Consider the following 18,072-nt stretch of genomic DNA (forward strand, 5'->3'; position numbering starts at 1 on the left):
GTAGGTTGAGAGAGACAGAAACACAGAAAAAAATGAAGATGAGTGAGAAAATATGTGAAAGTGACAGAGACACACAGAAATTAAGACAGAGCCAAAGTGAAGGGGGGGGGGTCACAGAGAGAGAACACACACACAGGGCAGAGATGCAGAGAGCGGGGTGGGGGGGAGAGAAAGGAAAGACGGAGTTCCTAGAACTGCGGGTTCCTGAAGGCACTCTACTTCCAGCCTGTGCAGCAACAAGCGAACCCTCTTAACCCTTTTCCCACGCTTACTAGCACTGGTCTTTGTTCTCTGTAACCACAGGAGGGATAAGACCAGTTCATCATGGTCCTCCAGCCACACAGCCCAGCACAGAGCCTCCAACAGTCCAGGAACATACTTACCTTGATTTCTACAGGGTCATTCTGGTGGAAATTGATTGGCGCGACCCCAGGGACATAGAAGGCTCTTGTTCCGCACATGAGGGAGAGAAGCAGCAGGGACCACGGCAACCAATCCTGCTTGGAAAGAGAGAGGCCTGGGTTGGAATGAGGGAAAGAGGCGAACATCCCTCGAGGGCAGACTAAGTCATAGTTCGCTTGTGTGCTTTAACTGACCCAGTCTTGTCCGTACTCTGGGAAGCCTGAGCCCTTCTAGATGCTGCCTCCTAAATGCCTCCAAGAATGCTACAAGGAACCAATTCTGGACTTCCAGAAATGAGCAATAAAATAAGTGAGGTAATAATTAACATGGAGCAAAAGGGAAGACTAATATAATACAGGAGCTACATTTCCTTACTTCTGGATCAATATTCTCTTTTAAAATATGTTTTTATTGATTTTAGAGAGGGAGGGATGGAGGGGGGGAGAGAGAGAGAGAAACATCAATGTGAGAGAGAAACATCGATCGGCTGCCTCCTAGACACACCCTGACTGAAACCGAACTCGCAACCAAGGCACGTGCCCTGATTAGGAACTGAACTGGTGACCCTTCAGTGCACTGGACGATGCTCAACCAGCTGAGCCACACCGGCCAAGGCTGGACCAATGTTCTTTTAACCATTTCATATTGTGTCACTCTCCTGTAGAGCTAGAAGGTAATAGTCTTCCATTAATTCCCATTTCTCTATAGCAACAGGCTCACTTTGTCAGGAAGCTCCTCTGTTACCAATGTATTTTCCTATAAGCCTTCTTCAAAATTGTACTGATCTCTTCACCTCCCACTCTCCTCCTCACTCAGCTACACTGGCCTTCTGGCTCTTGACAGCAAGTCCTTCTCCACTCCTTAGGGCTATCACCTCTGCCAGAACGCCCTTCCCACAGATATCTGCATGGCTCATCTCATTCCTACTCCCAGTGCCTAGCACAAAGTAGGCACTCAGTAAGTAATCTGCATGCAGGGTAGTCACCTGGGAATCAAAGGCAAAAAAGACCAATTACTGGCCTGAAGAAATTCACCCCATCAAAGCATGGCTTTCCCTTCACTAATACTATTCTTCACCCCCTTAAGGAAGTGGAGCTTCCTGATTCTCTGCATGGTCTGAACAAGGAACTTTTGTCATCTATAATTGGATCACCAACTCAATCTTTTTTTTCTTTTTCTTTTCTTTTTCTTGCTATCTGTAACCAAATTTATCCCTGAAGCCCAGCAGAGGGGATCAGGGCCCATGAGTCACAGTGTTTCTATGGCAGCCTTCTGGGCGAGTACCTGCCATGGGTGGGGCAGGCACTGAATTTGACATGGCTGCAGGCCAACTCAATCTTGTTTCTGCATCTGCCTTCTCTCTCCACCCCCTTTACTGCAGCAGCATTTCAGACCTTCATTTCCTCCCACCTGGACACTGGCCACAACCTCCTGATCACCTTGCCTCAGCAGACCCTCCATCTTTCAAGTTACACTCCCCCCCATACAAAGGTTATTCTTTCTGAAACAGGAATCAGAGTCACTCAGAGGACTTGACAAACACGTAGACCCATTTGCATTTTCCCAGGAGCACAATGGTAGAAAAAATGGCTTAAAAAATTTAAGGTTCTGAGCTCGGTACACTTTTTTATAGATACAAAGGTTGGTCAAAGTCTTAAAACAATATATTCACAGAATATTTCCTCCCTGATTTGTTGTGAACATTTGTAAGTATCTACCAGCTAATGTTCATTATGAAATATGAAATAATAGTTTGACCCTAATAACAACAGTGAAAAATAGCTAAAAGAGCTGCATTGTATTTGGTAATTAGAAGGTCAGCAGAATTAGGGATGAGAGAAAAATTTTAAAGGAAATGACAAGAGTAGAAAATAGAAAATTGCCTAATAGGGCAGGATTCTGTATAGAAAGATAGTACTCCCCACCCTTACCCGTCTTTATTCATTTATTTATTTTTAAATAAGTTTAAATTTACAGAAGAGTTGCAAAGATACTGAGAGTTCCCATATACTTTTCACCCAGTTTCTCTGATGTTAACATTTGACATAATCATGGGTGAATAGGCTTTTAAAAAATAACTAGCGCCCGGCCGGGCATGGCTCAGTGGTTGAGCATTGACCTAGGTCAACCTAGGATCCAGGCAATCAAGGTTCGATTCCCAGTCACGGCACATACCTGGGTTGCGGGCTAGGCAGCTGATCAATGACTCTCTCATCATTGATGTTTCTATCTCTCTCCCTCCTTCCCTCTCTCTGAAATCAATAAAGATATATTTTAAAAAAATAAATAAAAAATAACTAGCTTTGCCCAGCCGGGTGTAGCTCCATGGTTGAGCGTCGACCAAGGATCCAGGCGATTGGGGTTCAATTCCCAGTCAGGGCACATGCCCGGGTTGCAGGCTCGATACTCAGCAGGGGGTGTGCAAGAGGCAGCCGATCAATGACTTTCTCTCATTATTCATTAATGTTTCTCTCTCTCCTTCTCCCTTCCTCTCTCTGAAATCAATTAAAAGAAAAAAAAGAAAAAAAATCTTCCTCTCACTTCAGCTCAGAAATAAATAAAAAATAGAATTTTAAAAATAGAAAAAAAATAAACAGAACCAAGAGCTGTTTTTTTGAAAAGATAAACTCGACAAACACTAAGCAACACTAAGGAAAAAAAGAGAAGACTAAAATAAATAGCATCAGACATGAAACAAAAACATTACAATAGATGCCTTGGAAATAAGCAGGATCATAAGGAACTATAATGAATAATTAAATGTCAAGAATTGGATAACCTAGAAGAAATGGACAAATCCCTAGAAACACACACCTACCAGAGCTGAATCAAGAAGGAATAGAAATCCTAAACAGACCAATAAAAGATAAGGAGACTGAGGCAATGATCAAAAACCTCCCAACAAATAAAAGTCCAGGATGAGATGGCTTCACAGGTGCAGTCTACCAAACAAAGTATTAATACTGATCTTTAAACTCTTTCAAAAAATAGAATAGGGAACACTTCCAAACTCATTTTATGAGGCCAGCATCATCCTGATGACAAAACCAAAGATACCACAAGAAAACAACGGGTCAATATCCTTAATTAATATCGACAGAAAAATCCTCAGTAAAAATACTAGCAAACCAAATTCAGCAGCATATTAAAAGGCTCATACACCAAGATCAAATGGGATTTATTCCTGGGATGTTGACAGGCAAGTCATCAATGTGAGCGATATACCACACTAAATGAGAAAAACCCCCAAATGGATCATTTCAATAGACACAGAAAAAGCATTTGACAAAGTTCAACATCCATTCATGATTAAAATTATCAACAAAATAGGTATAAAAAGAACTTATCTCAACATAATAGAGGCCATATATGAAAAGTACACAGTTAACATTTTTTCTTTTTTATTTATTTGTTGAATTCACTGGGGTGACATTGGTTAATAATATTATTATTTCTTGCTAATAAAAAATAAATGTGTTCTGAATTTCCCCTCCTAGGAAGCCAGGAACTTTTTTTTAATTTTACCTTATCTGATATGTGATTTGAAGCCAGGGCAGAGGATTACAATCTCCTGAGTTATCAAGCCAATTAAATCTAAGAAGTCACCCCAGTTCTACCTTCTGTTGAAACCAGAATCCTCCAATCTTAGCATACAGACACCACCCTTGGGAACTCAGGGGCTTCCCGAGAGTTCAGGTTGCAGAAGAATAGAAGCAAATCCTCAAAGATGTCAATACAACTTTTGTTATGAAGTCTCAAACGAATGGAGCAAGTATACACACAAAAAACAAAAACAAACAAAAGGACCCAACAATGAGGATAATGCTCACCCTGGTGGAAAACACCACTAAAAAGCAACAGGAAGCCACAGAGCACCTGCAAAGTCAGTACAAGGAACTGTGACAGACACTTTACAAACACTAATTTGTGCCATCCTCACAACTACAGCTACCTGGGAACTTTTGTCAACATTTCAAATGATTGCTAGTTAACTAGAGACCCAGAGATTAAATAACTTCCCCAAGGTCGGAATGTAGAGAAACATGTACGCTCTTTTTAGGCAGGTGAGTTGCATTAAAAGATGATGAGCATGCAATGATGACAATGATTACATCTGCAGCTAATATTTACTGAATGCTGATTATTTGCCCGGCACAGTTCTAGGTTCTTTTCATGCAATAACCCAATTAATTTCACAACAATCCTGTGAGGTTAGAGACTCATTATTCTCATTTCACAGGATCAGAAAACTGAGGTTCAGCTCGGCCGGGTGTGGCTCAGCGGTTGAGCGTCGACCTGGGATCCAGGTGATCAGGGTTTGATTCCCGGTCAGGGCACATGCCCAGTTGTGGGCTTGATCAATGACTCTCTCATCATTGATGTTTCTGTCTCTCTCTCTCCCTCTCCTTTCCTCTCTCTGAAATCAATAAAGATATATTTAAAAAAAAAAAAGAAAACTGAGGTTCAGAGAGGAGACGTAACACTGGCTGAGCCAGGACTTTAACCCAGGCAGTTTGATCCCAAAGTCCATGCTCTAATCAGTATAGAAATTAGCTGACTATTTACTGAGCACCCACTATGTATCAGGCATTGTACCAGCCTCACAGAATGCATGTCCACTAGGAGCTCTCAGCCAGTTGGGGGACAGACAGGTCATTGGCCAATCACAATACTAGGTTCCAGATGCTATGGAGGCTTAGGACAGTGTGTTGGGGAGTATACAGGCATAGCAACATACCCAGTCTTGATGGGGAGGGGTGCAGATCTAAGAACTCAAGTCTACTTGAAGGCCTAAGAGAAAGAAGAGGGAAGAAAAAAGTGTTCCAGAAAGAGCAACTAAAGCACAAAGGCCTAGGGGCAACCATAAGGAGTTTTAGCAGGTGAAGTGTAGGCTGGTGCTTCTCAAACTTTAATGTGCATATAGATCACCTAGAGACCTTATTAAAATGCAGATTTTGATTTAGCAGGTCTGGGGTGGGTCCTGAGATTCTGCATGTCCAGCAGACTCTCAGGTGATGATGACATTTCTAGTCCACAGACCATCCTTTGGATAGCAAGCCTGCATAAGTCTGTGTAGACAGGAGGCTGGAAAACAGGCGAGGGACACATCCCACATAAGCCACATTGAGGAGTCTGGGCTTTGTACTTAGTGCAGTGGGGAGATACTGAAGAACTTGAGGTAAGAAAGGGATAAATCAAATTTGCAGTTTTAAGGATGACTCTGGCTACTGCGTGTATGTGTGCACGCACACATGTGTGTGTATCTGAGGGAGAGGGAGTGCATAGCACATTTCTGCCCCAAGACATAGTAATGTCATTCTAAATTTGACATCTAGTAAGTATAAATGAAAACACCCATAAATTTGGTCAGATGTGAAGAGAAGCAGCAGCCAGGTGGGGAAGCAGAATGGTAGGCAGTGGTTCTGAAATTTGAGCATCTAAGAAAACCACCATGAGTATTTATTAAAACAGATCCCTGGGTCCAACCCCCACAGTGTCTCCTTTAGTAAGTCTGGAATATGGCCCGAAAATCTGCATTTCTAGCTAGTTTCCAGGGGATACTAATACAACTGGTCTTGGGATTACACTTTGAGAACCACTGGTGCAGCAGAAAAAGCACAGGCTTCCACTAAATATTAAAAATACAGCATAGAGCTACCCAAACTGGTACTGGAGAAGATAGACAAGACTTAAATGTAAAAATTGAGCCCTAGCCAGTCTGGCTCAGTGGTTAGAGCATCGGCCTGTGGACTGAAGGGTCCCGGGTTGGATTCTGGCCAAGGGCATGTACTTCGTTGCAGGCTCGATCCCCGTCAGGGCACATGCGGGAGGCAACCAATTGATTTGTCTCTCTCATATCGATGTTTCTCTCTCTCCCCCTTCCAGTTTCTCTGAAAAGCAATGGAAAAAATGTCTTCGGGTGAGGATTAAAAAAAAAATTGAAATAGTAGTAGTACTGGGAGAAAATATAGATATACTTACAAGCTCTCACAAACCACTGAAGGGCAAATAACCCAAAAGAATATAAATAGGCAGTTTTTAAAAAGTTCAAACGGGGACGGGCCCCTGAGGTTCCCGGACTGCGAGCCATGGAGGAGACGGAAACCGGCCTGTGGCACCAGTTCCCGTTGCTGTTGCCCCAGAACCGAGCGAGAACCGTGTATGAAGGCTTCGTCACTGCTCAGGGAAGAGATTTCCATCTTAGAATATTGTTGCCTGAAGATTTGCAACTGAAGAATGCAAGACTACTATGTAGTTGGAAGCTGAGGACAATACTTAGTGGATACCATCAAATAATACAACAGAGAATGAAGCACTCTCCTGATCTAATGAGCTTTATGATGGAGCTGAAAATGGTTTTGGAAGTTGCTTTAAAGAATAAAGAAGAGATACATGCACTACCTCCTCCTCCCCCATTCTACTCAAGCCTTATTGAAAAGATAGGAATTCTTGGTTGGGATAAACTTGTATATGCGGATTCTTGCTTCAGTACCATCAAGTTAAAAGCTGAAGATACTTCTGGTAGAGAGCATCTAATCACTCTCAAGTTGAAGGCAAAGTACCCTGCAGAATCACCAGATTGCTTTGTGGATTTTCCTGTTTCATTTTCTGTTTCCTGGATACCACAGAGCTCCATAATAAGCATTCATAGCCAGTTTTTGGCAGCATTGGAATCACTGAAGACATTCTGGGATGTTATGGATGAAATCGATGAGAAGACTTGGGTACTTGGGCCAGAAAAACCTACATGGAGTGCAACCACACGCAGAATTGCAGTAGGGAATAATGCTTCAGTACATGTGGAGGTGGACCCCAGGCACCCTACTATGCTTCCCGAGTGCTGCTTTCTTAGAGCTGACCATGTGGTGAAACCCCTGGGAATTAAGCTGAGCAGAAACATACATTTATGGGATCCAGAAAATACTCTATTACAGAATTTGAAAGATGTCTTAGAAATTGATTTTCCAGCTCATGCTATCCTGGAAAAATCTGATTTTTCTATGGATTGTAGAATTTGTTATGCCTATCAACTTGATGGTGCCATTCCTGACCAAGTGTGTGATAATTCCCAGTGTGGACAGCCTTTCCATCAGAAATGCTTATATAAGTGGTTGAGAGGACTACAGACAAGTAGACAGAGTTTTAACATCTTATTTGGTGAATGTCCGTATTGTAGTAAGCCAATTACCTTGAAAATGTCTGGGAGGAAGCCCTGAAATAATGAAACGTTTCTGTGAAGAACTGGAACTTTAAAAACTATCAAAATGATTTTGCTATCTTCAAAGAAAATATAAAGCAAGCCCTACTAACGTCAAAAGACAAAGAATGGTGAAGCCATAATAATATACATCTGCCTTTGTCTCTTCACTAAGGGTAAACTGGGAAATTACAGGCCAAAATCCTGTAGAACTTTCTAAGTCTGTGACTTCCATACCAACTGAAGCAGTGCGTGCGTACCACGATGGATGTCTTGACTTGTTGAATTTATCTGGATGGGGTTCATAAAATGAGTCTGGGAACTGCATAAAGCTGTCTTTTTGTGGAGAACTTTTTACTTCATTCAAAAATAAAAATAAAATATAATAAAAAATAAAATATAAAATAAAAAAGTTCAAACGGTCAAGCACAAAAAAGAAGGGAGGTAAAACTATGATTAAAGGACTGCCAACACAAGTTATTAATCAGAAAAAAAGTAAAATGCACAGCAGTGTATGTAGATCATAATCTTATTTGTCTAAATACTTTTTTATGTACCAAAGCCAGAAAAAGACATCACAAGAAAAGGAAACTACAAATGAATATTGTTCATGAACACAGAGTAAAAATCCTTAACGAAATATTAGCAAATCAAATCCAGCAACATATAAAAAGTGACCAAGTGAGGTTCATCCCAGGAATGCAAGGTTGGCTTAACCCTAATGTAATGTACCATATAAACAGAACAAAAGGTCAAAACCACACAATTATCACAGCCAATGCAGAAAAAGCACACACTCGTGATAAAGACTCTTAAAAAACTAGGAATAGAAACGAACTTCCTCAATCAGTAAAAGGGCAGCTGTGAAAAACAGTCAACATCACACTTGATGGTGAAAGCCTGAATGCTTCCCCCCAAGATGAGGAACAAAGCAAGGGTGTCCACCCCTGCCACTTCTATTCAACACTGTTTATAGATGCAACTAATGTGCACTATGGCAAGTAATTAATTAAAGGCATCCAGATTAAAAAGAAGTGCTTTTATCTACAGATCACATATCTCATATTTAGAAAAGCCTAAGGAACCCACAAAACAACTACTAGAACTAATAAACAAGTTGAGCAAGGCCACAGAGTACAAGAGCAATACATAAAAATTAGTTGTATTTCTACATACTAACAACAAACAATATAAAAATTAAATTAAGAAAATAGTTCTATTTATAATAGTTTCAAAAAGAATAAAATATTTAGGAATAAAAATTTTAAAAGGACTTGTATACTGAAAATTACAAAACATTCCTAAGAGAAACGAAAGAAGATCTAAATTGGATATTCCATTTTCAAGGATTGGAAGAATCAGTATTGTTAGGATGGCAATTCTCCCCAAAGTGATCTACAGCTTCAATGTATCCCTATTAAAATAGAAATTGATAAGTTGACTCTAAAATTCCTATGTAAATTCAAAGGACCCAGAATACCCAAAACAACTTTAAAAAAGAACAAACTTGGAGGATTTATACTTCCCAATTTCTAAGCTTATTATAAAAGCTACAATAATCAAGACAGTGTGGTAAGGATAACCATAAAGATCAAGAGAACAAAACTGAAAGTCCAGAAATAAATCTTTACATTTAAAGTAAACTGACTTTCAACAAAGTTGCCACGGCAATTCAAAAGGGAAAGGATAGTCTGTTCAACAAATGTTGCTTGACAACTGGTAGCCATATGCAAAAGGAACCTCATACCATACACAAAAATTAACTCAAAACAGATCATAGACCTATATGGAAAAGCTAAAACTATAAAATTTCTAAAAGAAAAGCTAGGAGAAAATCTTTGTGACCTTGGGTTAGGTAAAGATGTCTTAGATTCAACACCAAAAGCACAATCTACATTTTGAAAATTGATAAATTGGATTTCATCAAAATTTATAATTTTACACTTCAAAGGATATTAAGAAAATGAAAGGCTACAGATTAGAAGGAAAATCTTTGTAAATCATCTATCTGATAGGGGACTTGTATCCAGAATATATAAAAAAACCTCTTACAACTTAATAATAAGAAGACAAACAAACCAATTGTAAAATAGGCAAAAGATTCGTACAGACATTTCACCAAAGAAGATAGGAATGGCTAATAAGCACATAAGAAGATGTTCAGAATCATTTGTCATAAGGGAAATGCAAACCAAAACCACAATGAGGTATCACCACACACTCACTAGCATGGCTAACCTCAAAAACACAGACAATAACGAGTGTGGACAAAGATGTGGAGAAACCGAAACCCTCACATACTGGTGGGAAGGTAAATGGTACAGACACTTTGGAAAGTTTGGCAGTATCTTTAAAAAGTTAGACATAAACTTACCACACTATCCAGCATTCCAATCTTAGGCATTTACCCAGGAGAAAAGGAAATATATGCCCATACAAATACTTGTACATGGATGTTCCTAACAGCTTTGATCATAATAGTCCAAAATTGGAAACAATCTGAACACTCATCAATTGGTGAATAGCTAAACAAAATGTAGTGTAGTCACAGAATGGAATACTATTCAGCAATAAAAAGGAATAAACACTACTAACTCATGTTACAACATGATGACCCTCAAAAACATCATGCTAAGTAAAATGAGATGTAAAAGTCTGTATGTTGTATGATTCCACTGATGTAAAATGTTTAGAAAAGGTAAATCTATAGAGACAGAAAGACAATCAGTGGTTGGCTGGTTGTGGGAGCAGGAATTGACTCCAATTGTCAATCCTTTGAATGTAAGGGAACTTGGGGGTGATGACAGGAATGTTCTAAAACTTTGTGTCATTGTGATGATGGTTGCACAAGTCTACACATTTACTAAAAATCATTGTACTGTACACTTAAAATGGGTAATTTTATGGTGTTAAATGATACCTTCATAAACCTGAAGGAAAAAAAGAAAAAACAGCTAAGGGAGGTATAGATGAAATAAGTTTGGCAATATAACGGTAATTGTTGAAGGTGGGTGAGGTGGGGGTTCATTATGCTATTTCTTCTACTTTTGTGTATGTCAGAAAATTTTTATAGTAAGTTTTTTTAAACAAACATTTTTATATGCATAAAAATGTTCTGGAGAAATTTTTTTAAAGATTTTAAAAAATTGACTTTTAGAGAGAGAGAGAGAGAGGGAGAGGAACATCAATGTGAGAGCCTCCTGCATACCCTCCCCACCTCCTGGCACTGGGGATAGAGCAGGCAACCCTTCAGTGCACAGGACATGGGCTGAAACCTAACCAACTGAGCCACACCAGCCAGAGCTAAAGAAATATTTTTTTTAAAATTCAAAACTATTTATCTCTGATGAATGAATTGGGTGGGGATTGCCAAATCACTTTCTTTTCATTTACAGCTTTTTTTATACTAACTTTTTTCCATATACATGGATTACCCATATTCAAAATAAATACATTTACATTTTAAGAAGGTGAAGAAAATGGGTTGCTCCAAAAATCCTTGGGCAAACGCTCCTGAAGATACACAGAAAATGGGAATTATATGTAGAGGGGATTCTGCAACCAGATGTGTGCGTAACCAGACCAAATCAGCAATTCTTAACCTTAGGTAGGGTACTGCAAATCCCTTTTGAGAATCTTATAAAACCCGCAGAGCCTGCTCCCAGGAAAAATGCTACAAAATGCAGAATCTGATGTACGATTCCAGGAGGACTGAGGAGTGAGAAGTTCACGGGCCCCTGGTAAGACCCTGTACTGGATACCATTTCAACTTTTTGTGATTCTTTACCTCTGTAGCCCTGACAGTCTGATAGATGATGTTTGACCCACAGCTCATTTCTATAAGGAAGTTAGAGAGTAGCAAAGTACTTGCTTCTTTGGAAATTCCATTGCATTTTCCTTTAATTTTTAATTGATCGCCACAGGAACTCTCATGTGAGGTTCAGTCTGAAAAGTCAATTAAATATTTAGCAAACATCTTTTAGACGTTCAGAGCCCTGAAAGGAGTGGGAGTCCTAAGAGATGTGAACCAGCCCATTCATCGTTATTGCTTTACTTGGTTTCCAAGTCATGAGATGGCAAAGGTAGCATGTCAAGGAACAAGGTGATGGCAATCAAGAAGCCCTTTGTGCTGTAATCTAACACCCCACCACTGGCAAAGATATGGGTGACCTGAAAAGTTATAAAGCTCAAGAGACCCAAGAATCAAGGTTTTGCCTTCCGTATCTATTTCATTCTTGGGAGCCAGGCATGAAAAAAAATCCATCCCAAACAGCCCAGTGAAGGACTGCTAGGACTTAAGAATACCCCTCACTCCCCCAAATTTGCAGCACCCAGTATGAAAGGTGTGAACAATTTCTTCCAAGGAAAACAGGAAGTTTCCCCTGAGAACTGAAAATTATTTTACTCACATTTCTCTGTGGCCAGAAGTTGACTTTTTTTTCTGGAGCCCTCTCCCTTGCAGCCTCGTTTCCCATAAATCACCTAGAGATACAGTCTGGCCAATCTGAACAGCCTTTCTGGTTCCTATTCCATGCCTTTTCTGCTGCAAAAGCAGCACCTTCCTTAACAGTAAGCTAGGTTCTTCCTCTTCTCAAAGAATACAGTCGCCATTTTAAGATCATTCAGTAAGTGCTCCCCAGATTAAGTGAAAAAACGCAAAGAAAAAGGCTTTGGGGCACAGTTTGCCAACAGTTAACTGAAATCAATTACCCAATCAGCTAAAGCTCCCTAAGAATTCAACCACACATGCAGGATGGTTAATGTCGGCTAAAGAACACTTACCAAACAGCCCCATGGAGCTAAAAAAAACCCACAAAACTCACAGAGCAAAACAAAACAAAACAACAAAAACAAACAACCAAATCAGACTCAAATTAGCCACAGGAGACTGAAAATGTAGCCTTTATTTCAGAGCCCACAGACACTGAGTAGCTGTGAGCAGATACATAAAAAAGACTCAAAACTGTTCTTTGGGGGTAGGGAAAAACCCGCAGCAGGCTGTGGAACCCCAATGAAACAAATAACCACCCTCGCCTAGCAACAGACAACCAGACCTAAACCCTGAGGCCAGAAAATACAGAAATAAACCTTAAGAAATGCATTGACCTTCCCTCTCTGCCTTGAGTATTTATAAAAGAAACTCTCAGTCCAAGCAACAGACTTAAACGCTTCACCTCTGGAAGACTTCAAACCCTGAAGTGGAAACGTTACAGAGTCTCCTTGTGTTAGGCACTTTCATCTCATGTTCATTCAATCATTACAACAACCCTTCTGAGGAGAGGATTATCCTCATGTTAAAAATAAGGAAACTCCCTGGCCGGGTAGCTCAGCTGGTTAGAGGGTCATCCTAATACACCAAGGTTGTGGTTTCAAACTCCAGCCAGGGCACATACAATAATCAACCAATGAATACATCAATAAGTGGAACAACAAATCGATGCTTCTCTTCCTCCCCACCCCTTTCCTCTCCCTAAAATCAATCAATAAATAAAAATTTTAAAAAATAAGGAAACCAATTCAATATGGGAAGATGAAAAAGTTCTGAAGCTGGATGGTGGTGATGGTTGTACAACAACTGAAGGTACTTAATACCACTGAACTGTACACATAAAATAGTTAAAATGGTAAATTTTATGTGATGTGTATTTTACAATTAAAGAAAGGATTTTTTTTAAAAAGGTAACTGAGGTTTAAAGAAGCAGTTTGCCAAAAGTCATAAAATCAATCAGAGTGTCAAATTCTAGCCCAGGTCCTTAGACCAAGCCTTAGTCTCTTCTATAAAAAGGACTTTTGTAAAGATTAGATGAAATAATGAGTGGGCGTGTGGTTAATCAACTGACATGTACTATGTGAGTAGAAAGTTTTCCTTTAATGTCGGGGAACATAGGGGATTACCATAAGCTTTTAATAGCTTGTGAATCAGAATGTCAGAGTAGAAAAAACTTCATGTAGAGATCATCTCACTTTGGGGTTGCAAATTCAACCACCTAGAGGGGTCATACAAGTGACCTAAATGGTGAAGCTGCTCCAGGAGTAAGACAAGAGGGAATTGAGAAAATGATAAACTGGGCCCCGCATAGGGAATGCTCCCGATGGGGACCTTTTGGCCCAGATTTTCAAGAGAAATGAAAACCTAGAATTATGAAATCTCCCAATCATTAACCATTGACAATTAACTTGAAAAATATTAAGTACTGTGCCAGCCTCCCCCACACCCCCAGTAAAGTCCATATGATGATGTGAAACAATTTATATAGTGTCTGACCTACTTCAAGTAGAAACCAAGGCCCAAAGATGTTAAGGGGACCCAGACTCCCTTCTAAACAGCTTTAAGAATTCAGTTTCAACTTGTGATTTGATTTTTTAATAAATTTATTTTTTAAAATTTAAGTATAGTTGGCATATAATCATATATTGGTTATGTCAGTTTCAGGTGTACGATATAGTGGTTTGATGTTTTTATGCCTTACAATGTGATCACCCCATGAAGTCTAGTAACTACTAGTAGCATTTAGCATACCTTCTGAATACAAAACCTTGGGATTCCAAACCCTGGGAATCTGTCAGCTTAATACTCAGGCATAGGTGAGACATCATGGCAGGAAGGCAGAGAAGGAAGCAATGAAGAAGAATGAAACAGACTTGAGAAGTCCTGGGTGTCCCTAACCATGGCCCATTTGGGAAACACTAGTGTCAGCAAATGGTTCAGAGATCAAAGTAGGTTTGGGGGTGGTAGGTGACTCCTATCATTGTCTGTGCCAGATGGCCCTACTCATCCCGGGTCCTTCCCACCTTCCTGCCAGTGCCAGAGATCAAAACTCAACCTCCTCCAGCATTCTGCGACCTGCATCTTTAATGCTGAGATCAAAGGGGAACTTTTATCCAAGCTGTAAAAGAGAAACCAAGAGGCAACTTAATGCTATCTCTGCTCCTCTGTACTTCCTGAGGGGATTAAGGGCACTCCTTTAAAGGGATTCCTCAGGGAAACACATTTCAACCAAGGCCTAGTGTCTGCTCCTGCAGAGTATGTGTGGGTGGAGCGACTCAAGAGATCAGAGAGACAACACAACCAACAGACAAAAGCTTGGAAAGACCACAGAAACTATGATCAATGGGTGGGGAGGATCCACCTGATTTTACAGGTGTATTGGCAAAAGTCACCTTAAATGAAAGTATTTTAAACCACAACGCTTTCAACATGGAATTTAGAAATCAGCAAGTCCAAACCTTAATTTCACAGGACATATGAGGAAACAAAACCAATAAAGTCAGTGATCTGACCCATTCCCATGTTGGATCACTGGCAGTGTTGGGACTAAGCATAGGCTGCTGACTCCTGCTCTAGTGCTCCTTTCTCAATGGGCTAATGCCCACTCCATGTGAAGCCCAGAGGAGACAGCAATTTCCCACACATGGGACTGGTGGCGGAGTCCAGGCCTCCTGCCTCCTGTTCTAGGACTCTACCATCCAGATTCCACCACTAAAAACAGTTCTTGTGCTTCTGACTGAGTTGGGGGGACTGGCTAGCACTGCCTCCATCTGCTCAAAGGAACTCTGAGGTCACTCAGTCCATTCCCCCACCTCTGGACTGCATCAAACCCAAGTACCTCAAAACAGTGGGAATTGACTGAGCAATTCCACTCTTAGGTATAAACCCAAAAAAACTAAAAACACAAAAACTTGCACACTAATGTTCACAGCAATGTTATTCATAATAGCCAAAAAGTAGAATCAACCCTAAGACCCAGCAACAGATAAAAGGATAAACAAAATGTGATTTATCCATACAAGGAAATATTATTTGGCCATAAAAAAGGAATGAAATACTAATAAAAGCTACAACGTTACCTTTGAAAACATTATGCTACGTTTAAAAAAAAGTCACATACTAAACACTGCCTGTTGTGTGATTCTGTTTACATGGAATGTCCAGAATAGGCAAATCTATACCGGCAGAAAGTAAATTAGTGGTTGTGGGGAACAGGGCTGGGGAGGGTGGGAAGTGACTGCTAATGAGTTTTGTGGGGTGATGGAAATGTTCTAGAAGATAGTGGTGAAGGTTGCACAACTTTGTGAATACGCTAAAAACCACCAACTATACTTTAAAAGGACATGTTTTAGGGTACATGAATGATATCCAATAAAAAGGGAGAAAGGTGAAACACAAAATGGAATGAACAATGACACATGGAGAGAAATACAGGACTTTACCCTCCAAATGGGGGTTCTAGGCTCCTGAAATGCCTACAAATGTACTTGATGCACATTTCCCAAGTTCTCCATAATATTCCCAAAAGCATATTTCCTATGCCAGTTATTTCCATAAATGAGATATGCGCCTGCCTCTCACCTCAGACCTAGCGAGAGTAACTTGCTATCCTGTAACTTCAAAGTCATCTAAACCCAAGGCAGGAGGAAGGCAAGAAAACCAGAGAGAACTTCAGTTTATACCAACCATACTCCTATGGTGGGAGAGCTCTTGTCCTGCAGGTTCAAGAAACACCCACTGTGCTAACACAGACCTGGGAGGTGGCAGCCCAACCCTTGAGGAAGAACCATTCACTAAAAAAAGGGAGGAGAGGGGAAAGCCCATAAATATTACAACTTCAAACTTGCACCCACAACCCTAACTTTCAAAACAAAGGAACAAACCAAAAACCAGTCTGTTCCCACGGTCAGTGAATCTACTAGCTCAGTTCCTCTTTGGTTGTATGACTTGCCTCAGAAACCCATACACCCCAAAGCAGATCCACATGCTTACATCCCCAATGGTTGTGAAACAGCCTGTGTATAAGACGGTGTGGGGACTGTTCTGACTCCCGAGTAAGTGCTTGACACAGACCAAACTCAAGTCTATCTGTGACTCCACTCGGCCTAACACATATCCCCCCGTAACAAACCACACCTTTCCACTATTGCATCAAACATGAAGTTTCTTGTGTGCACCCTTTACACTGGCCTCTGTGGGTCACTGTGTGCATTACATCCTGTTTCTTGAAATCAGTTACTATATTCACAGCACTTACCACTACCTGACATTATCTTGGTTCATGTATTTGTTTACTTGTTCTCTCTCTCCTCAGACTGAAAAGCTTCGCAAGGGTGGACCTTGAACCTCCAATTCACAACTACATCCCTAGGCCTTGGCAAAGAGTAGGCACACAAATATCTGTTGATTATATAAACGTGTTCTGGAAATATGTATTGCTAACTTATCTCTTTAAAACTTCTGAACGGGGCAGGAATTTCCCACTGCAATTCTATAAATGACATTTTATTGAACTTTTTTCCTATGGCAAGAGAGGGTGGTGTGCCTTTTCCTGTTAAGTTCTTACACCATCCTTGTTCTGAATGTGGTCCAAAAAAAACTGGGTTTCAACATGCCACTTTTGGGATTTTCCCCATTCATGATTCAGACCGAAGTCTGACAACACAGAAATCAGGCAAGGCTGTGAAATCTTTTACCTGACCTCTGAGGTTCTAAATAAGGAACCCCCTCATTAAACGAAAAGGATAAGTTAACAGTTGGTTAACAGAAGGAGGGAAACTCGTTATCAGCCAAAAACCTATCCTTGTTTGGAGAAAACCAACACCAAAGAATTAAACAAGTATTTTCCTTTGTTAAAGTGAAATGTCACTTCCTTTTCTCTGTGTCTTCCTTTGCACTCACTCCCAGGATAACATTATCAGCTAAGGAAGCAACATAAAGGAAGACCTAGAAAATCACTCTGGATTAAATGACTTCAATTTTGGTTCAGATCTCTTGACAAGCAGAGGGTGAGCTGAGCCTCTGGAAGAAAGGCCATTCCTTCAGAGATCTACTTCCAGGATTTTGTACAAGGAGCCAACAAGTGCTGACCCACTTTCCAGGCACACTGCACCCTTATCCACACACAGGCTTCATCCTAACGAGCTCCATCCCAATAACCTTCATCTCTAACCGCTGTGTGGCCCCTGCTGGGGCATGGAAAGGGGAGGCAGCTGGGCGGGGCTAGTATAGTGTTTTTTAAAACGTAGTACAGACCGCCTCCATCGTAATCACTGGAGTGCTTATAAAACTGCGGATTCCCGAGTATCACCTAACCCTAAGGAATTAAGAGTCTTTAGGAGTGGGGCTCAGAAAACTATTTTCAACATACCTCCCTCCCCCCAACCCCACCCAAGACTTAAGCACACTAAAGTTTGAGAACCAATGGGATAAAAGCTCTCCAGGAAAGGCAGAAAATTGACAGAAAGGAGACAGAAAAATAGTTAGGGAAGGGTCTGGGGATGGAAGATGGGGCGGCGGGGTGGGGGTGGGTAAGGGCATGCTCCGGGGTAACCGTAGTCGACACACGCGCGCGGTGGGAGCAGGTGAGGGTAGAGTTGAGGACCCGGCTCTAGAAAGGATCTGAAACAAGGCTAAGCTTGGGAGGCTGGTCAGACGTGAGGTCGCTTCCGCCGACCCGTCAGGAGAGTGGGGAGGCGGAGAA

At 40.8% G+C, this 18,072-nt stretch overlaps 1 protein-coding gene, 1 non-coding gene and 1 pseudogene across 4 annotated transcripts in view; 1 reads left to right on the forward strand and 2 right to left on the reverse strand.

The window, feature by feature from the left end:
* Positions 1–18,072, reverse strand: part of TM9SF4 (transmembrane 9 superfamily member 4) — a 44,797-nt gene that overhangs the window by 26,171 nt on the left and 554 nt on the right. Inside the window, exons 1-2 of one of the 3 annotated variants that reach the window (XM_016200625.2) lie at positions 16,056–16,136; positions 384–497 (exon numbers count right to left, since the gene is read on the reverse strand). In XM_016200625.2, the coding sequence (XP_016056111.1) occupies positions 384–497; positions 16,056–16,058 (117 nt within the window). In that variant the 5' untranslated portion in view covers positions 16,059–16,136. Of the gene's footprint in view, positions 1–383; positions 498–16,055; positions 16,137–18,072 lie in introns of those variants that run through there. The other 2 variants (XM_087818809.1, XM_016200624.2) reach the window with 2 other exon arrangements.
* LOC148092695 (small nucleolar RNA SNORA5) lies at positions 1,593–1,727 on the reverse strand. The gene has a single exon (XR_015714842.1). It is a non-coding gene; the product is annotated as a small nucleolar RNA SNORA5 (small nucleolar RNA).
* Positions 6,492–7,851, forward strand: LOC107527721 (E3 ubiquitin-protein ligase FANCL pseudogene; annotated as a pseudogene).

Source organism: Miniopterus natalensis, chromosome 7 (assembly GCF_054644295.1).
Source record: "Miniopterus natalensis isolate mMinNat1 chromosome 7, mMinNat1.hap1, whole genome shotgun sequence".
Classification (NCBI taxonomy): Eukaryota; Metazoa; Chordata; class Mammalia; order Chiroptera; family Miniopteridae; genus Miniopterus; species Miniopterus natalensis.